The 22,552-nt window shown below is 37.0% G+C and overlaps 1 protein-coding gene and 1 long non-coding RNA gene across 5 annotated transcripts; both read left to right on the top strand.

Annotated features, from left to right (window-relative positions):
- Positions 1-768: 768 nt before the first annotated feature.
- LOC121743134 lies at positions 769-4,672 on the top strand. 2 transcript variants are annotated; one of them, XR_006038207.1, is made up of 5 exons: positions 769-1,877; positions 2,592-2,682; positions 2,765-2,826; positions 3,174-3,259; positions 4,045-4,672. It is a non-coding gene; the product is annotated as an uncharacterized LOC121743134 (long non-coding RNA). The 2 variants fall into 2 exon arrangements; XR_006038208.1 differs by having other exon boundaries at positions 2,576-2,682.
- Positions 4,673-18,613: 13,941 nt separating this feature from the next.
- Positions 18,614-22,203, top strand: LOC121743511 (abscisic acid 8'-hydroxylase 2-like). Of its 3 annotated transcripts, none has more exons than XM_042136822.1 (6): positions 18,614-18,818; positions 18,887-19,211; positions 19,426-19,905; positions 19,984-20,169; positions 20,396-20,514; positions 21,884-22,203. In XM_042136822.1, the coding sequence occupies exons 1-6, from the start codon at positions 18,643-18,645 to the stop codon at positions 22,020-22,022; spliced, it is 1,425 nt and encodes a 474-aa protein (XP_041992756.1). In that variant the 5' UTR covers positions 18,614-18,642; the 3' UTR covers positions 22,023-22,203. The 3 variants fall into 3 exon arrangements, with proteins under 3 accessions (XP_041992756.1, XP_041992757.1, XP_041992755.1); XM_042136823.1 differs by lacking the exon at positions 21,884-22,203 and adding an exon at positions 20,834-20,971; XM_042136821.1 differs by lacking the exon at positions 21,884-22,203 and having other exon boundaries at positions 20,396-20,971.
- The last annotated feature ends 349 nt before the right edge of the window (positions 22,204-22,552 follow it).

Below are 22,552 nucleotides of genomic sequence, written 5' to 3'. Positions count from 1 at the left end.
CAATTTTTTAAAAAAATATATAAAAAATTGAAGAAGCAATTTTACTTGCATGTCACAAAATTAAGTGATAATATTTAAGGTCAAATTATATTTAGAAAATTTGTCAAAAATATATTGTGAAAATATTTATAAAAAATTATGAGTATATGATAAATTTATTTAAAATATATACACTTTAAGGTATTGAGGGTATTTTTGTCCAAAAAAACTTAGAAATAGTAAAAAGTACCTCAAATGACACTAACTCAAAGTTCACGGACCTAAAATGATATTTTCAAAGTTCACAGACCTAAAATGATACTTTGGCAAAGTTCGTGGAGCAAAAATGATGTTCCCTCTTTTTTATTTTAATTTTTTGCATCCTAAAATTTTTAGAGAAAGAGAGAGAATGAAGATATGAGATAAAGTGATTGAAAAAGTGAGGTGAATAATATTATTTTAGGTACTCAAACTATAAGAAAATATCATATTTAGTAGTAAAGAGAAAGATAAAGAAAATATCAAATTCAATACCTAGTTATGAAAGTCCAAAAATGCCCTTCATGCCTTGGGGCATTTTTTGTGCAAAATTGTGATGAATAGTGAAAAAGTATAAAAAATGTGATTACACCTTAATTCAAGGACTAACCATGATATTTTTAAAGTTTAGCTACTATTTGCGTACAAAACGCATAGTTCATGAACCATTTGCGCAGTTCACACTATTTTATTTGGAAATGGAGAATAAAAACATTATGATAGTAGCATCGAATGGAGAATTCTTGTTTAAAATACATAAAATAGAGAGAATTCTTGTTTGCAATGGTATCATTATCAAGCAAATTATGAAAGCATTATTAGCATATTGTAAAAAAGGAAATCTGACTGGTCGCCAATCAATACACTTGCACCTTGTTGATAAATGGAGCTTTCAAGAAAAAGGTTTGGGGAAAGATGGTTTTGAGCTTTTTGAGAGGATGCAGAGTAAAGGGGCATTGCCTGATTTACATACTTACAACTCCGTGCTTGATGCCTATTGCGATGATGGTGAGAAGCTGAAAGTATTCCAACCGTTCGATGAAATGCGCCACAGAGGGCTGCTGCAATATCGTGATTTACAAGTATTAATTTAGGGGCTGTGTAAGCAGGGGAGTTTGAGGGATGCGAAGAGATTGTTATTTGAGATGACGAGCTGTGGTTTGAGGCCCAGCGTAATCACTTACAACTTGTTAAGGGATTGGTACTGCTGCATTGGGATGCTTGAGAAAGCTCTGTACTTGCATGATGAGCTCCAAGTCTTCCTGCTTATCTCTCCAACTGTGATCACCTACAATGTCATGGCTGCAGGATGCTCAAGAAGTGAGGACTCATTTCGGGTTTTGGAGTTCGTTGTTGAGATGGAAGAGAGGGGGATTTCTCCATCAAAGATTACATACACTATCTTGATTGATTTCTTTGCACAGTCTAACAACAAGGAGAAAGCACTTGGACTCCTAGCTCAAATGAGAGGATTTGTTTGGTTGCAGATGTTTATACTTATAGCGTCTTGATGAAAAAGGTGGCGCAATGAAGGAAATATGGGGGAAGCATCAAACTTGTGGGAGACAATGTGTGAGATGGAAGTTGAACCCAATAATGTAATGGAGCATACGATATGATGGTCCGTGCATATTGCATACAATGTAGCTTCTATAAAGCATTGAAGCTGCTAAAACAAATGGTTGAAAAGGGTATGATTCCTTATGTAACGAGATGGGAAATGAGATGTGCTTCCAAATCTTCTCACTGGCGTGCTTAAAATCGTCTGATCAGAGGCTGTCAGCAGTGAATTTTTTCAACTTGAGACATCAAATGGAGAGGATGAGGTCCGAGTACTTCTGGGACTTCAATGATCTTTGGTAAGCTTACGTAACTTCCATCTATTATGTTCAAAGATTGGAAAAGCCTTCTTCTAAAAGTGATTTATGTTAGTTAATATGCAAAATAAGAGACTTAACAATTATCAAAGTGCAGTTTTAGTTTATGTAGCAAGGGGTAATTTGTAGAAATAGTAAAAGACATAGTTCTAGCAATGTGGCATTTGTAGTCAGACCTCAGGTTCATATCCTAAACTACCCCAATTTGGTGTAACATATGCAAAGTTGCTATGAACTTCCACTCTCACCACAGCAGCAAAGCTGCAGTAAAATGCCAAAGGGCTACAGTGGTTTGGAGGAATACTGTTCAAAGCAACATATCACTTTTCATGGCTGCAAAGCACTATCCGCACGAGCCAAATTTCTCCCCTTTCAGTATTTTTGTATGTTCTGCTCAGTCAGTCTTTTGTATAGATTTCATATTATGATATAATTTCCTAAACTATAATTTTCATTGTTGCTATTTGAAGGATTAAACTACTATGAAATAAATGAATATATCATTTTTCTTGTGCAATACAAACAAAAAATGTATACTAAAATTTATTGATGAAATGATATGTTACAAAATTAGCCCAGAATTTTTTAAAGAACAAAGCTACAGAAACTAGACATGCTAACGAGTACCGGGGAGTTAAAATTAATTGCATTTTTCATAGATGAATATAAATTGTAGTTAGTATTTTGTTTGTGCAGATTTTTTTGGAGGAATTTGGATCATGTAGAAAATTGGAGATGGCCTCAAGATTGAAGCAATATGATAAACTTGATGACTGTTGAAAGCTTGGTTAGTGATTTAAATTTGAATTTTGAAAACTATATAGTAGTGAATAAAAGACATGGTTGTGACATGACGTTGTACTTTAAAGAAGTGGGTAGAGTATGGAGAAGACGGGACTGCCGTGCACTTATTGGATTCCAACATTTTCTGGTAAGCTTATATTTTCTTCCAAGGGAGAGCACATGGTTCAATATTGATATCAACAAATTAGAGGACAGAAAAATTGAAAAAATACTAGTAGTATTTTTGCAAATACATGGTGTGTGCTCAATCTGATAAAATTGATAGCAGAAACAAAATGAGTGATGGTAATGTATCCACAGAGGGATGGCCTCTCTGAATATTTTAACGCATGCTAAATTTCACTACGGTTGAAGGGTTAATCACTATCGCCTATTTCAAAACTTTTTGCAGTCAATGAAAGAGGTGATTGTGATACTATTATATGTAAATTAACTAGAGCGAATGGCTGATAATTCAAATTTCCATTTGCACAGTTACGGATGCAGATAGAACTTCAAAGTTGATACTAAATAGTGTTTTATATTTGTGGAGGATCAGAAAGACCAGACAGAGCTTGAAGGTAAGTAAATTTGTTTTATCTATGGAAGATTTTCAGCATTTGCCGTTAGGTAGAATTCTCTGTTGAAGGTATCCATGTCTCTCAAGGGAGAAACAGACGAAATGATAATAATATAGTACTCCATAATACTTGATGGAATTCACCTCCATGCTTAGTGACACGAGGTAAAAAATTTGATACCTTGACAGTAACTTTTTTGAAAAACCAGAGTGTTAGAAGCAGCCAAGCAGGTACAGTTTTTTTCTAATAATAATACAACATCGTTTTTGGTACTTGTGAAGATTCCCTTTGTTTTTCTGAGAGTTAGCAGTATTGTATATAGCACTTGAATTCTACTGCTGCCAGGAATCTTTCTATCATCAAACTAGATGCTTTGAGAAAACAAGAATTAGGGTACTAGCAGAAGACTAGCTAGGATAAAGAAATAGGTCTATACTTCTATATACAGATCTATTATAACAATTTAATGCACATAAATGTAGGAAGAAGAAAAAAAAGATGATAACTTGTTTAAGATTTGTGTCTGCGATGAATTTAAAAAATTATCTTACATCTTACAACATGGCACTCTAGTTACATTGAGGATCTGAGAAATATTTCGCGTATCTCTCTTTCTCTCTTCTGGGATGGCAGGAAAACTTCTTCGGGTTCAGAAACGAGCCCAAGATCCATCTCGCGCATAGAGAGATGTGTGGATCAAAACAAGAATTACATTTTTATTTCTCAACCCAGCAACGACGACAAGAGGGTATTTTTCTGATCAAGAATCGCCGTTCTTTTTCCAGCTGACAAGCATGGTGATGCAGCGCTTGACAATGTAGAATTTGGACTTCTGCTCCTTGGCCAAGTTGGTGCACTTGCGCGTGAATCCGGAACACCTCTGCGACGAGCTTCTGGGGAGGGAGGATTTCGAGGAGGTGTTCTTCTGAGAGGTGCTGCGGGAGAGATTGAAGGGGTTCTTGGTGGAGAAGCTCTTCTGCAGCGAGGACTTGGTGGAGCTATGCTGCGAGACGCTCCTTGATATAGACGGTTTGGATGAGGAATGTGGCCTATCTTCTTTGGATAACTGCCATTTCTCATCCATGTAATACTCCATGGATCCACCCCTGCTTAGAAAGGCACCTAGTAATGGTTCCTTTTTGTGTTGTGTGTGAGTGAGAGGGATGTGTAGAGAGAGGGCATGCAGAGGGAGAAAAGAGAGTTGTGAGATGAGGTGGTGGTGGGACAATATATACTAGTGTGGTATTGACGACTGTTGTTTAGCAGCATCACATGTGGGATGCTCGAGTAAAATGGTCAGTTTAGCGCCTTACTTTATAATTTGCAGCCAAATTCTATGCTGGATCTCGTTTATTATAGGCCCCAACCCAACCCATTCTGCTCCTGCCTCTCTGCCCATTATCTCTCCCAACTCATTTCATTATCTATGATCCTTTTCCACTATTCTATGTGGAATTAGTACTGCTATATGAACAAAGCAATCAACTTTATTTTCTTGGGGCTTCAACTCAAATCATAATCCAATCATTGTCTACAAAATTCTAGAAACCAATTTTGCAATTCAGAAGTCACGGAATCCTAACTCTACGGCATCAAATCAGTGTCCAATTGAAAATGAGTCGGTCATATCAATCGGAAATGATATAGCAAAAAAAAATTCGAATTCAACAAAAGTAAAGATACCCCATGTTGAGGTATTATTGTGAGACTTAGGTGTGAATTTGTATTTTCTCTAATAATTACTACGTGTCTTATTCAATTATATGTATGTATATGTGGGGGTTAGAATAATATTGTTGTATGGAGATGCGACTTTTACTGCGACGGCAAAGTAGTGTGATTTCTTAAGGGGGGGGGGGGATTGCATGGTGCACATGAACATGAGAAAGAGGGGTGGGGGGATTTTCATATTGGGGAAATCAAATGTGAGATTTGGAATTGAATAATTGAAATTCGATTTGATTTGGACAAAAGGTCGGTGCTCATTACTCTCTTGTACTTTCACTCTCATTTTATTATTCCCTCTTCTTTATGCTTTACTTTCACCTTCCATATTCTTTCTCCTCAAATTTATATAATCATTTGGTAATTCGAAAATGATTGATTATCACAAATAACACAAAGTTAGATGAATTTCCAAGTGCATCATGCTTTTAAAATATTACAATTACTATTTTCTAGATTTATTTTTAATCAAACTTCGGAAATGTGAATAACAAAATGCCATCGCTTTATGAATAAAGTTCTTAATATTTTTGGCAGTTAGTTCCTTTCCAAAAACTAGTGTACGCTGTTGTTGCTAGTATGGGAAATATGGGATGATGCATTATGATTGCTCTTTAAGTGATTAGCTTTGTTTAAAAGCATCAAACCCTTTGTAAAAGTAGTCAAATGTCAACTTATTAAAGTTATTTTTGTATGTATTTAAATTCAAGAAAAAGAGAAGAGATGAGAGTAACACATGCACATGGTAGGGTTTGGCGCCACCCTCAGATAATTTTGCACCTAATAGAAGAGATAAGATTGCGCTGCTTCATCAAAATTCAAAATAAGTCAAAATTATGACATAAACAATAGCAATAAAACAACTAAAAATTGTGGTGGAGTTAATATATTTACAAGAAACATCACAATGAAAATCTTTCTATCAAAGAAAATGGTCGAGGTCCATGGGGGGAGCCTATAATACTAGAGCAACCAACTTCTACCACACAATTAACATTATCTAATCAAAGGTAAAATAAAAATACTCCCTCCGTCTATAAAATATAATCTCATTTTTACTATTTTTAGATGCCCACAAAAATTAGTCCCTTCCTAAAAATAGAAATTTTCTCAATAATACTAATTTCTCAAGTTTTTAATATCAAAAATATTTTCAAATTTAAAAATCAAGGCCACTTAAGTGTGTGTAATATGAGTAGTATTATTTGTTCGGTTAGTAGGCCCAAGGTAAGATATCTTTATTCTTTTAGTAATATTAATAAAATAAGGCGAGCTAGTTTAACGGCGCTTTATTTGTTGTCATACTATTTTTACTGATCTAGCAGAATTAGGACGAATCTAGAATAATATGGAATCAAAATTGTACGCTTAATTTTAATTTCGATATTTATAGTTGCTTGACCACATGTGTATATAGTATTAAATTTATATGTAGATTATTTTTCTGAGCGGCGACATCCATATTAAATGCGAATCGGCTATGTTTATAGGATTCTAATTAAGTTGGTTGTTTGATTAGGAATCATTTAACTGTTGAGATTATTTGAAAATTCCAAATTTGACCAGTCAACAGTAGATGAAACTATAATATGAACATAAACAGAACAAAACTGCTGCTATTGTTCGTACTATATATCAACAAATAAAAATCATGTGACCATTGTCCATTGGTCACTCATTTTCAAATATTGGTTTGTTTGTTCACATCACCTCCACTATTATTACTTCAAGGTATGTGGTGAGGATTTTTTTTTTACATTTTGATAATACAAATTATATATTACTTCAAGTCATGAAGATCCGGTTTGATACTCATTAACGAATCATTGTTAGTTTTGTCTAGTGAATCATAACTTCCTATAGATTAAAGTTTGCTAAAAGGTGTTGATATTAAGCTAATGACTAATTAAGGTCCTAGATCAGTATTAAAAAAAAACTGAATATCTAGACTAATGCGTGGATGTATTTTACTAAATAGTACATAAAAAGGCATCAAGTGGTTAATTTCATTTAGATAGCATGGCAAGGTAAGAATAGAGTGATTTTAATTTAGCAATGAAATTAGGAGATTTCAAAAGGTTTGCATGTGAATTGAGAATATAAGCATTTGGAGGCCCACATGCGAACCATGTGGCCTACACGCATTCCCACCCCTCCATTATTATTATTATCTCATGCTACAATCTCATTTCAAAATACTAGTATAGTTTACGCAAATAATTAATTCTTCATTATATATATCAAACTACTCACTTTGAATTAAATATCACGGTCAACACTTTTCTCTTGACTACGGTTTCATCAACTATTACTGTGTCATCGATTTATTTTGGTATGGAGTATATATTTTAAAATTCAAACTTAGAATGTTGAAAGAATAATTTTATATATGTCGTTTTAATGATAATAAATTTTCACACTAATTTACATAAAATATTGAAAATTTAACAATATTATGTATCATGTACTTATGATATATGGCTTACTTGCAAATATTTGACTAGTTTTAGATAAATTTCGTGAGGGATTATGTAATCTAAAATGTAGCACAATATTTCCTTTCCGGCCAATTTACTTTGGGCTCATTGATGATTTATCTGTCTTCAAAATTTACTCCTCTTTGTTACTACTTCCTCCATTTCTCCATAATTGAGTCATTTTTTCATTTTGGGAAGTTTCCTCATAGTTGAGTCATTTTCCTATATAGTAACTTTTTCTATTTCTTAATTTACTATCTCTTACTTTATTCTCTCTACTGTATTCACTTTCTACTTTATTCTTTCTACTTTTTTCCCTCTCTTACTCTTTTATCTATTTATTTAACACACTCAACATCCCTTTCTTAAACTCTGTGCCAAAAAGTTTCGCCTCAACTATGGTGAAACGGAGGGAGTAAAAAAAGGATTGTCAAATTTATCGAATGTCAAAGATTTTAACAAATGTTATTTATCGTATCAAGTTAAAAAGAAGAAGAAAAAGAGTAACTTAATATATTAATGAAGAGAGAGAAAATAATTACAGTATTAATAAAAAATATTTTTTTGAAAAAATATGTTAATTATAAAGATTTATTTTTTCTTAAATAGAAGCATATTTTTTTAGGATAATAAAGAGTGAAAATGTGCTATCAGACTGGAAGCATATAGGAGTACATAAAATAAAACTGCCGAAATCACCCTTCACAGAAACCATTTTTAACTAATCTTACTTCTTAATTATGTGTTTGATAAATGGAAAAAGCCAATAAAACATTGTTTTATGGATTTATCCAATGTTTTCAAATGATTTTGTGAATGATGTCAAATCATGAACTGGACATTTAGTATCTCAGACTACATTGTTTGAATCATGTGTCGCTCAACTATACAATTAAGGTAGTGGGAGATTATTTTCTCAAATCGTGCAACAACTCATACATTTTGGTTTTATTTGACAAAACCAGTGAAAAGTTTAAGTTCAGTATTTTTGCACTATTGCATGTTTGAAACATTATTTCCCACAAGTCCACAACCGATTTAAGGCTTTCAGTTTATTGTATTTCAAAAAAAAAAAAGAAGCTTGAGCTTTCAGGTTTAATATACTGACAACATTGTACTATTCAAACAGTGACTTGTATCTATCCATGTTACTCCCTCTGTCTCACATAATTTGGGACACTTTGACCGGGCACGGGTTTTAAGAAATATAATGAAAAATGAGTTGAAAAAGTTAGTAGAATGTGGGTCCTACTTTTATATATTAGTTTTATAATTAAATGTGAGTAGGAATGAGTTAGTAGAATGTGGGGTCCACTACCAAAAATGGTAAAAGTGAAATGAGTCAAATTATGTGGGAGGACCCAAAATGGAAAACTGAGTCAAATTATGTGAGACGGAGGGAGTATATTTGATCATTTTTCAAATTTCAACCTGTCACATTTATAAGGTAAACTGAGCAAATTTAGTAATGGATTCGTATTTTGTGCAAGGGCGTCACTTTCACTTATGTTTTTGTCTCTAGAGCACCATAAATATCTATCGGTGTAAGGCCGCCCGCAACGCGTTACGTGGGTGGCCCGAATCTCGTTACTCCGTGACGGAACGGTGGCGGGACTCGTTGCAGCATCTCGTCCCGTCACCGTCTCGCCGGATCGCCCGTCACGCCGAGACGCGTCACGGGACGGCTCGCCACGTGCTCCCAGGCCATGCGTGACGCCCACTCGCCGGCCCGCGAGTGGGATTCGTCACGCTAATGCCATAAATCCTTTTTTTTAATTTGAAATAAAAAAAATAAAATTAAAAAGTAAAAAACGGTATATTACCATTTTCTAGCCGTTTTCCAATTTTTTTACTCTATAAATACTCCTAATTCATTCTCATTTCACACACAACTACACATCTATTCTTCCCAAATCATTTTCTCTCCAATTTTCATCTCAAATCATCTCTCTTTTATTCTTCTTCCAAATTTAATCGATCTCATGGATCCATATGAGCAAATGCGTCAAATAATGGAAAAATCACTTGAAGAAAATCGACGTCGGGGAGCGGAGGAAGTCGTGCCGCCCCAAAGACGCTCCCGGAGGAAGCCACCGCAAGGTTAGTCCGCGACTACTTCTGCGATAACCTAGTGTGGGGAGATACCTACTTCCATCGCCGTTTCCGCATGCGGCAACCGCTATTTCTCCACATCGCAAATACATTGGTGGCCCGGGAAGAGTTCTTCCAAAAAAGTTTCGACGCCGTCGGCCGTCCCAGCCACACGACGCTGCAGAAATGTACTGCAGCAATCCGTCTGCTTGCGACTGGACAAACGGCGATGTGTTCGACGAATACCACCACATTGGAGGCAGCACTGGGAGAATGTGCTTGCTCCAATTCTGCAAAGGCGTCCGGGCAACCTTCACCGACGAATTTCTCCGGAAGGCAGGCACGACAGATTGCCAGTTCTTGCTTCGCCTTCACGAAGAAGTGCACGGATTCCCCGGGATGCTTGGCAGCGTCGATTGCATGCACTGGCAATGGAAGAATTGTCCGGTGGCATGGAGGGGGTCGTACACGAGCGGCCACAAATGCACCCACCCCACCGTTATACTCGAGGCCGTTGCCGACTACCGACTATGGATCTGGCATGCGTACATCGGGGTCCCCGACTCGAACAACGACATAAACATGCTCCACCAATCCGACCTCTTCGCCGAAGTTTTGGATGGTAAAGCGCCGGCCATCAACTTCACCGCTAAAAACCGGCGCTATAAAATGGGGTACTATCTTGTCGACGACATCTACCCGAAATGGCCAACCTTCGTGAAGACGTGCACTAGGCCTGTGAACGCAAAGCATGCGCTTTTTGCGCAGAAGCAGGAGGCTGCTCGGAAGGATGTGGAGCGGGCGTTCGGGGTTCTCCAAGCGCGCTTCAACATTATCTAAGCTCCGGCTCGTACGTGGTTCATGGAGAGCATGGTCGACATCATGTATACGTGCATAATCTTGCACAACATGATTGTCCAAGACGAAGGACCCGAGGCGGGAAATTGGTTCGACTCTGAAGCTCCCGGAAGCTCAACTGCAAGTAGTCCGCCTCGAAGTTGAGTGCATCCGTCTATACAAGAACGGTTGTCTATTCGGGCAAGGACACGTGACTCTACCTCCCACGCCCAACTCCAATATGATCTAATGGAGTACATTTGGGCAAACTTTGGCGGAAGAAATTAAATTATGTATTTTTAATTTTTTTAGGATTTTTAATTATGTTTTTTAAATTTTTTTTGAATTTTATGTTGTAATGTTAATTTATTTTTATTGAAGTGTGTTTTTTATTAATTGAATATGTTGGAAAAAATTTAAAAAAATGAAATTGAATGAATAGTAATTTAAGGGACGGATAAGTGACGGAGGGTTGCAAGTTCCGTCCCTTAGTTAAGGGATAGAGTAAAAAAGTACAGTGGGCCCGTGAATAGTAATTTAAGGGACAGTTTAGTAACAGCGTTGATGACCTAAACTCAATATTTCATACGACACTATTAAAAGTTTTAGGCGAAAAAGATTGAAAATTTTAATTGTCACGATTGTAGTAGTAGTAATAAATTTGTATCTACTTCAATTTTTAAACTACAATTCGGTGCCTGCAGTTGGAAAAAGGCCTTGTGAACGCCACCTCATTATTTACACACCAATTACACCAGTGCAAGTCGCACAATAAATTAAAGTCAAATTTGAACAATTCTGAAAAGATGGACTATCACGCCCACACAAAACAAAACAAAACAAAACAAAACCCTTAAAATAGACCTGGCCCAATGAAATCAAACTATTTGCTAATGGGTCTCTTTTACAAAAGCAACAATAAGGGCCCAGGACACATTTCATTAACCTCAAATTTAGCAAAAAAAGAACCATGGTCCTAGTCCTAGTCCTAGTCCTAGTCCTAGTCCTAGTCCTAGAGTAATTTTATTTAAAAAAATGACCCTCCAAATATGACCCTATTTATAGCATCTTTTACAATATCAATAACGTTGTTACATTATTAAACATTATCCTTAAACTTGACTGTAGTGTCGGTCTTGTTCAAATCCACATATAGTAGCCATTGGGCAGATGAAAAGAAAACCAAAACCAACCAACGACGGCAATCAAACAAGTGAAGTAGGAGTACTTAATTTACAAGTCATTTACACGTAATTAACGGATGATACATACGTAATCATTCTCCAAAAAAAGTATGCAAGCCTCACCCTAAACCTAGCTAATTGGTAATCAAACACAAGCTTCAGCCCTACGAAGCGCCACAAACAGCTGCTCCAGGTCAGGCGGCTTAAAGTAGCCGCCCTTGGGCGAATTCTTCTTCTCCACCGGCTTCTTCCTCGGCGGCGGAGGCGGCGTTGTCCTCGCCGGTATACCTCGCTTCGGGGTGCACCATCCTTCTTCCGCTACCCAACAACTACTGCTTCCTGTTTCCATCTACCAAACTCCCTAATTAATTAATTAATTAATCAACTTAGGGGCTTCACGTCTATTAAACAACAATGGACTAACTAGAGACGCTATTGAGTTTCACTGAATATATATAATGGAGTAATAATAATAATAATAATAATAATAATAATAATAATAATAATAATAATAATAATAATAATAATAATAATAATAATAATAATAATAATAATAATAATAATAATAATATAATAATGATGTGGTCTATTCTGGAAAGCGGTGCCAGTGTGTGGTGCAGGATGGAGACACGTGGAGGCCGCTACGTATCCAGGTGTTGCGACTAGAGGCTTCCTCGTGGCAGCCGTTGGATTCACTTTCTTATGGCGGGAATTTTGGGCGGGAGATCGTTTGCTTTGAATCTTGGCCACAGGATGAGGCTTTTCTACACTACCTGTATCTCAACCATGTCAGCCACTTGCCCATTTCTCTCGTACTTTCTAGTATAGATAAAAAACCAAGGCTAAACAGAAAAATCTAGTTACTGAATATATAAATTAGGTAGAGATTTATTAAAAGAACCAAGAGTTTTCGGCCAATTTTGCATTGGATTACATTCCACGTGAAGGATATGTCAAATTGATTATAAGAACTGAAAAATATTAAGTTTACGATAAAGAATATTCTGAATTTTAAAACATCGTTTAAATTTTATGGAAATGTGTTCTTTTTAAATATTTTAATCTTACAAATTTTAAAAAAAATATTTTTTAACGTCAAGATCAATCATAACTTATTCAAATTTGTCAACAATTCAAGATTTATAAACGTTATTATTATCCAAAGTCATTGTTTACAAAATTTTAAATTGTTAGTTTTTAATCGTGTTTGAGTCTAACTATATATTTCAAAATTTGCACAATTAAATATTCTACAATCTTCAAATATGAATAATGTTTTATACGTTTCGTTTTGAAAGAGAAAACCAAAAAAGTAAAACTTTTCATTTCTAATGAAATAGAGGGAGTATACTATATGTATAATTGTTTCATTTAAATAAATTGTTTATAGTTCAATTCTATATTGTATTGTAAAATTAAAATCTAAAAAAAAAGGTATGTGGACAATCTCCAAGCTGCAAGCAAACAATGAAGGTTACATGAATTCAATGGAGTGCATATGCCATAGCCCATAGGTCACCTAAACTTAAACTGGTATATCTATTGAATTAAAGATCAGATCATTGAATGCAAAATTTTCCATCATTTCTCTAAAAGGAATCAAATTTTAGTTTCCAATGTTAACGGAGCCAAACGCGGCGTAATTAATATAGGGGTGCCACGTACTCAGCTGATACTCTATGATCTCTATCCATCCGTCAAATATTTTATTATTTCGGTACATCCGTGAAAAGTTTTCTGCTTTACTTTTTATTTTTTGATAAGTGACCCCACTTTACAATACCTTTATCTATTTATGGAAATTGGAAAGGATTAGGCTACAATCATTATAAAAATATGAAGTATAAACTATACAAAACGGCGAATTCATTATAGGTCTTTAGAATATAAGAGCTGAATTGGGTCCATGTTTGAAGGGATTTTTATCATGCTAATTATGGTGTTAGAATGGTAATTGTTATATACTAACTGAGGTATGAGATGATCATCGATCGTCACTCTCGCTAGCTAAACATATAAGCAAACGCGTGTCTGCCCACTTTCACAAAGCCAAAATTAGAGGATGAAGCTGTCAAAGATAAATAAAATACTACTACTAGTAATGATAATATCAAAGGAAGAATTCGAGAAGCAGACGCAACAATGGTGCAGTTGCGGAGAAGGTGTAGGTGTGCCAATGAAAGGAGGACACGTGTCGAGGCATCATTGGGAGGCGTATCTCCGGAAATAGTAGTATGACGTGTGATGGAATTGGTGTCGAGATATTAATAAAACGTGGGTTTTACCTACTTTGGTTGCACGCTGTCGGGCACAACTGTGCGGTGCTCCTACGCCGGCGCTGCTTCTTCACATGTTCACTCTTCACTTCCCCACCTTCTATTATTCGAATAAATAAAACAAATGTATCATGAATGTGAATCCAATCGCATAAGTGTCGTGCCATCTTTTGTTACAAATTCTAAGATTTTATTTTTGTAGGTTTTGAAAAATAATAATATTTTAATTATTAATTTACATTATTGATGATTTGACTAAAATAAGCTAGCTAGATGCTTTTTATCTAAATCGAGATTATGATAAATCATATATAGCATCACCATGTATTAAATATCTTGAGGATTGGAGTTAGTCTTTTCTTCTTGTTATTATCAGTGATTTATCGAATAATTGATTAGGTTAAGTTAAAAATTTAAATTTGTAAGAGTGCCAAGATTTGGAACATTGCTAGTTGGGGAAAGATTTGGTAATAGTAGGTGATACGTAGACTAGTGGATCAATCAGTATCATTGTTATTTATGGCAAAGTTGTTGGTGATATGAAGATATTTCCGATTGTTTGTTTAGGAAATAAGTATTCATTAATGTGGCGGAATTAGTAACACTTGGCCAGATCAATGAAATCCTTTATCGAACTCTTATAGGCTATAGACTATAGTTAATACATGTACTCCAGTAGAAGTACTAGTAGAAGTTTTATAAAAACTTCTCAATTTAATTTTTTATTTTTATTACCGGCAACCCTCCATCTTTTATCCGTCTCTTAACCATCTCATCTCTTAACTATTCATTCAATTTATTTTTTTATTTTTATTTTCAACAAATTCAATTAATAAAAACACACTTCATTAAATAAAGTAAAATTACAACTTAAAATTCTAAAAAAATTAAAAATCCCATTAATAAAATCCTAAAAAAATTAAAAATACACAATTTAAATAATTTTTTTTATGGTAGATTAATTTGTGGGAATGATTTCATATTTATAGAAGTGATTGGAGGCTTAAAAAAATTAAAAATTTGCAAAAACGCCTATAAACGGCTAGTATATTTTTTGAGATTTTTTAAAATTTTTGAATTTTTCCTGATTTTTTTTTAAAAACAAAAAAATATTTTTTAGGATAAAAACGACGCCCACTCGCTGGCCGGCGAGTGGGCGTCACGGACGAACCGGAGCTGTCCCTTCGGGACGGGCGTCTCTCCGAGACGGGATGGAGACGGAAGGCTGCAACGCCGTCTCTTATCCGTCTCGTCTCTCCGGTACGAGATAAGAGACGGCTAAGGAATGCGTTGCGAATGACCTTAGAGCATCTCCAGTGGGCGGACATCCCACTAGGACATCCACTAGGACATCCCAAAAACACCTCCTGCCACGTCACTAGGACTTCCCATCCCACTGCCACGTCACTAGGACATCCCCTGCACAATCCGCCCTTCCCATCGCCCTTCCCACTAGGACATCCGGAAATAAAAAAAAATCACAATAATTTAATTACGTAAAAACGGAAATATAATTTTAACACGGAATACGGGAAAGCAAAATACGGGCAAAAATACATATTCATAAAACATAAAAAAAACATAGTTAGAAAAAAAGCAAAATACATAGTCATTCGAAAAAAGAAAAATACATAATCCAACATCCCCGTCTCACTCCGAGTTGAAATGAAGTTCAACGAGCCGTATATATAGAGTTTTTTTTTTAAATAATAATTTCCGGACGTCCGACCGGGACGTCCGACCCTTGCCACAGTGGCGGACGTCCGCCCGCCCGTCGCCGGGATGTCCGAGGACACCCGACGTCCTCACGGGACGTCCGTATTCGACCTAAACGCCACAATGGCGGACGTCCCGGTCGCCCGTCGCGACGTTCGACCGGATGTCCGACCGGACGTCCGCCATTGGAGATGCTCTTACACTTTACAGTAACTACTATTGTCGTAACTAAGAATTTTAAATCTCATGTACATTATTTAATGTGGTATGAAACAATGCCAGATATGGTGTTAGTGCAAAATTTTTGCGAGATACAAACTCAAAATGGTGTAAATTTTGAATTTAGTGTAAATGTTTGAAATAAAATTATATTTTTATGTGATATATACTTAAAAATGAGTTTGAGTTTTATTGATGTAAATAGTTGGAGATACCATCAGACTTACAATATTCAATATTCTCAAAGAGAGAAAAGCAAAGAAAACCTATGACTCGTGGAATAATGCTATACATGCCTCAAATCAAAACACAAATTTAAACTGCTCAGATCTCAAAGAGAGAAAAGCAAAGAAAACCTATGACTCGTGGAATAATGCTATACATGCCTCAAATCAAAACACAAATTTAAACTACTCAGACATGCCCAAAACTAAGAGCATGCGCAGCGGTGGCGTCCGTCGCCACCGCCGTCCGCGCCGCTGGCACGGACGCCATCCGCCGCCGCTGCGCTCGCGCCGCTGGTACGGCGCTGCTCGATGTATCGAGCACGTCCGTGCCAGCGGACGCACACGTGGCGCGCTCCCATTCGTCAACGGCATAGCCGTTGTGTTTAAACATTTTTTATTTTTTATTTTTTAAAAAATCGGTATTTAATTATAAATAATGCTAAAAAATAAAAAAAAAAATATTTTCCAAATCCCAAAAATATGGCCGTTTTTTCCCGTTTTTTCTGAATTTTTTGATTTTTTTTTTATTTTTTTCTTCCCAAAATCATCTATAAATACACACATTCATCACTCATTTATCACATCAATTCATCTCTCATTCATCTCTCATTCATAATTCTTATACAAACTATCAACACATTCAACCTTCACTCAAAACATCAAATGGATTTCACTCATCTCATGGCGGAAGCGGAGCGCGAAGAACAAGAATACTACGAACAACATCGTGCCGCTTACGAAGCATATGTCGCGGCGAATACCCCCCGCTCATCCTCCTCAACTCACTAGATCAAATCGCCGCTACATCCATCGTGACCGGGAGGGAGCCCACGAAAGGCTCGTTGCCGACTACTTTGCCGACCATTCGCGGTTTCCGGCAGATTACTTCAGGCGCCGTTTTCGCATGTCAAAGCGCTTGTTCATGCGAATTGTCAACACATTGTCCGCACGTGTTGAATACTTTCAAACAGGTGTAGATGCAGCCGGCCGGCAAAGTATCACGGCGTTGCAGAAGTGTACGTGTGCCATCCGACAACTCGCTACTGGGCAAACGGCTGACATCTTCGACGAGTATTTGCATATCGGTGAGTCCACTGGAATCCTTTGTTTTAAGAATTTTTGCGAGGGCGTTCGTTCTGCTTTTGGGGATGAATTCCTTCGGGCACCCACCACCGATGATTGCCAACGGTTGCTTCGTCTTCACGAATCAGTCCATGGCTTTCCCGGAATGCTTGGCAGCATTGACTGCATGCATTGGAGGTGGAAGAATTGCCCGACTGCTTGGAGGGGGCAACACTTAAGCGGTCACAAAGGCGGCGGCCCAACACTTATCCTTGAGGCGGTCGCCGACTATCGCCTATGGATTTGGCATGCATATTTCGGCGTTGCCGGATCCAACAACGACTTGAACGTGCTCTATTCTTCACCACTCTTCAATGATGTCATGAACGGTGTAGCACCGGCGATCGACTTCACCATCAACGGAAATACATACCGCATGGGTTACTATCTCGCCGATGGTATCTACCCAAGGTGGTCGACGTTCGTGAAGACGCTCCACAGCCCGCACGACCCGAGACGGGTTCTTTTTGCGCAGCGTCAAGAGTCAGCGCGGAAGGACGTCGAAAGAGCCTTCGGGGTCCTTCAAGCTCGATTCAACATTGTGAAGGCCCCGGCTTGGCTGTGCTACGTGAATAATATCGCCGACATCATGTTCACGTGTATTATATTACACAACATGATTATAGCCGACGAAGGGCCGAGGGCGGCTAGCTTCTACGACGAGGACGAAGCCGGAAGCTCAACAACGAGGTCTCCCCCACGCCGAGGCGAGCATACGACGGTTGGCCAGAGGATCGAGACAAGACACACAATGCGCGATACTCGAATCCACAATCAACTACAAGAAGACCTAATCAACCACATGTGGGCGAAATTCGGCAACGAGTAGTGGTTTTTTTAATTTTTAGGATTTTAATTATGTAATTTTTAATTTTTAGGATTTTAATTATGTAATGTTTAATTTTATTTGTCATTTGTAATATTTATTGTGGTTTTTAAATGAATTTTAATATTATGGAAATGTTATTGTTTAATTGAATTTTAAATTAATTGTGCTCGTGCTTGCGGAAGAGCACAATTGTGGGTGTTGTGCTCTTGCCAGAGAGCAGGCATGAATAGTACCGCTCGGGTCCACAACCGTGCCGCTGGCAAGAGCACGGTTGTGGATGCTCTAAACAACATAGACTGTTTCGTTTCATATATACTCAATAATTGTATCAAAAGCCAAAACCACTTAATGTTTAAATATTTCTTATAATTAATTAATACATTGATCCGTCCTACCTCAACTTAACTTCTAATTGCATGTCGTTAAGCAATATCTCTAAATGTCAAGTCCACTTTTAGATATTTCCAGGAAGTAATATAAAAGGAAATATTAATACATGTATGTGGTCGATAGTAATTGGACAAACCAATTCCAAATCACCAAGAATTGACTACGCAAAAATAAAAAAAACAAATAAAGGATGTGAAAGAGCATTATAAATATAAGGGAGAGCAAGGTCAAGCAATACATCTCAAGTCGCTTGGAGCGTAACAATTTCTCAGCACGCAATCTCAAAAACAATGACGATACTGATGGTGGCGTTGGCTCTAGCGGCGGCAGGTCTCTTCTTCCGATGGTGTGAACACGGTCGCAACCGCCGCCTGCCTCCCGGTTCCATGGGGTGGCCTTACATCGGAGAAACCCTGAAACTCTACACAGAAAATCCCAACTCCTTCTTCTCCACCCGCCGCAAAAGGTTAGTTAAATAAGTAAACAGATCGTGGCCATCGTCATCAGATCTTTGTAATAATTTGATTTTGGTAGGTATGGTAAAATATTCAAGAGCCACATATTGGGGTGCCCCTGCGTAATGATATCGAGCCCAGAAGCAGCCAAGATGGTTTTGGCGAGCAAAGCTCATCTGTTCAAGCCAACCTACCCACAGAGTAAAGAGAGACTGATAGGACCGGCGGCGCTCTTCTTCCACCAAGGCCACTACCACTCTCTGCTCAAGAGATTGGTCGCCGCCTCATTCTCTCCCTCCGCCATCCGAGGCTCCGTCGCCTCCGTCCAGACCATCGCTCTCAAGCTTCTCTCCAGCTGGGAACATGCCACCAGCCCCATATGCACATTGCTACAGATGAAAAAGGTCAATACACTGAATATTAATTAGTTATATTGTTGGGTTGCTAACTCATCCTACAACGGAGAATGAGAGAAGTCCATAATTAGTTTGAGGCTTTTTTTAGAGTAACTCATAAATAAATCCTTGCGGGCTTAGTCCAAAAAATAGATAATAATATCAAATTAATATGCAGTTGACACGATCCTAATATATATATATATGTGTGTGTAATTTTCAGTATGCGTTTGAGGTGGCGATGATGTCGGTGTTGGGAGGGGAGGCGGAGGTGGAAACGGAAGGGATAAGGTGTTTGTATGGGGAATTGGAGAAAGGGTACAACTCGATGGCGGTGGATATTCCGGGAAGTCGGTTTTACAAAGCGATGAAGGTGAGGAAAGCGTTGAATGAGAGGTTGATGAAGATAATTGAGAGGAGAAGAGGAAAAGGAGGGGGAGGTGGATTGCTGGGGAATATGCTGAGAGTGGAGGCGGGTGAATTGACTGATTCTCAAATAGCTGACAACATAATTGGAGTCATTTTTGCAGCTCACGATACCACAGCCACTGTGCTGACGTGGCTGCTCAAGTATTTGCACGACAATCCCAATCTCCTCCAAGCTGTTGCGGCGGAGCAAGAGGGAATTGCACGCAAACTACAACTAGAGGGAGAGCGGGGGCTTACTTGGGATGACACCCGAGACATGTCGCTCACTGCCAGGGTACGTGTTATTATCATGTTTTGTTTATTTATCTTTAATTTCTTGTAAAAATGATGATGGTATACGTACGCACCGCAGGTGATACAAGAAACGCTTAGAAGTGCAAGTATAGTTTCATTCACATTCAGAGAGGCGGTAGAAGATGTGGAGTTGGAAGGGTATGTCATCCCCAAAGGATGGAAAGTTCTTCCTCTATTCAGAAGCATCCACCACACTTCAGATTTCTTTCCCCGCCCACATAAATTCGATCCTTCTAGATTTGAGGTATCTAGACTACTCATTTGTTCATTTAATTTGTCATCAAAATATAAGGTTTACAATGTTTCTACGCCCTTTTGATGACTACAATCTTCATGCAAATCAACCCACGTGACCCACTTAATTTTTATATCAATATGCATATCTTTAGAGATTCTTAGGCATGGGAATGGGATCCAATATTATACTAATATACTATCGTAATTACTGGAAATGGATATAATTGGTGCAGGTATCTCCTAGGCCATACACATACATGCCCTTCGGAAATGGGCTACATTCTTGTCCCGGCAGTGAGTTTGCTAAGCTTGAGATGCTAGTCCTCCTCCACCACCTCATTACTACTTACAGGTACTCACTTGCATCTTTGTTTCGTTTTACACATCTATATATGCTCCAGGTAGATATGAACCGACACACCTCACTTCCTGGAGTAAAAATTCAGTGGTCCAGACATATTGTCACATGGTGCGTCCAACCAATTACAATTATAGAAAGAGAGAAAAGAAGTGGTTTATGCACTTATGAAATTGGTTGGACACACCATGTGCCAATAACAATATGTGTGGGTCACTGGCACTGGTGGGGCCAGGGCCCTTGGGCCCCTCACCCATTTGTATTTTACGTATATATATTATATGTATACGTCAACAAGAATTTGATGCTACAGCCCAGCTGGCCTAGAGAGTGGACTAGCAACGAAATGAATTCAAGTTCGACTCCCAGGACTTGTTTTTAATGTTTTATTTTTCTATGCCTCCTTGGATATTCTCTTAAATTCCATTTATGCTCTATTTGGATTTTCTAATATTTGTAATTTAATTTATTTTCTCTAGTTATAGCTAATAATTTTGTATAAAGAATTATATTTTGTACTTTTTCATAATTTAAGAATAGAAATTACTATTTCTTTAATCACATAAACATGTAAATGTGTTAAATAATATTATTTACAAATCTAGAATAGAAAATAATTCTTTATTCATATAAATAAATAAAGATACTAATATTAACAATAACAATTTCAATAGTATGCTATTTATTATATAAAATTCAGTCTTAATTATTTTGATGTCAATGTTGTCATTGTATCTCTAGTTTCTACTACTTGACCTCTAATTATTTATCTCATTATCCGCTTTTACATGCAACTCTATATTACTTATGTTTGAGTTTTTTTCCGTGTCGTTGACACTAAAAACACCCAACAAATTAAACACTACTAGTAATTTGGGCTCCCTGGCTCCGCCACTGGCCACTGGATTTTTATTATCGACCTAATTAGTAGACGATTAGATCTCCTCTAAATTAGTTTTTATTCTTTGATAGCTGATGCGTCAAGCCATCTCAATTTATAGTATTGGCCTATATAATGCACATTGCTAGACTTATATACTTGTGTAAGTGTTTAACTATGCGTAGGGTTAAAGTAAATAATCTCATCATTCTAGGAGTTGGGTAAGTTAAATTAAAAATAACGTAAAAGAATGAGAAAAGAATAAAAGGAGCAGGAATATTTATTGATCTTTTGGTGCATTTGTCGTAGAAATCAATCCAATGGTCGTAGTAATTCATATAGTATGAAAAAGGCCCTTTCACACTCCTGAAATAGTATAAAGTTTTGCTCTCTTTTTTTCACGAACTATTTTATATGAATATAATGATTTTATTTATAGCTGATTTCTCATTGGAGCTAACTTTTGTAAATAATTTGGGTCAGATGGAGAGTGGTTGGGGAAGAAGATGCAATACAGTATGGGCCTTTTCCAGTGCCTAAAGGAGGACTGCCTATTCACGTCACGCATCAGAGTCGGAGATGGGAAAAAGACTCTACCAGCTTCTCATCAATCAGCCAATAAATTAAAACTAAACACCCAAAAAAGAGAAAGAAATTGTGGAAAATATGAGGGAAAAAAGTGGGAACAAAATGTATATTCCTGCATCAAGATCACATCATGTTTTTGTTATCTTCGTTGTCACATACGTGTCGTTCAATTTCATTGGTATCATGTGGATTGAATTGATGTTAATGCATTGATTTACAAATTACAATTATAGAAAGTGTAGTGTAGGATAGATGAAAATGAGGTTAATTCCTTTAAAAGTTACCAAAGAATAATAATAAATGTATTATAAGGATAGTAGTACTAAATTTTGCATTAAATTGAATATTTAATTTTTTTTTCCAAATAGGGTATTATACCTTTTTTACCCTTGTAATTGTCTTTAAATTGTTTTTATTCTGTTCTCTAATTAATAAAATCAATTATTTCCCCCTTATAATATCACACCTTCTTCTGCGTACCATTAATCCTCAATCCAAATTCCCATTGCATCATCTCATCTGATCAAACACTTGATTTTCACCTTAATAATGTTAGACCAGATT

Source organism: Salvia splendens, chromosome 8 (genome assembly GCF_004379255.2).
Source record: "Salvia splendens isolate huo1 chromosome 8, SspV2, whole genome shotgun sequence".
NCBI classification, from domain to species: Eukaryota; Viridiplantae; Streptophyta; class Magnoliopsida; order Lamiales; family Lamiaceae; genus Salvia; species Salvia splendens.
This window is presented reverse-complemented; position numbering and strand designations above follow the sequence as displayed.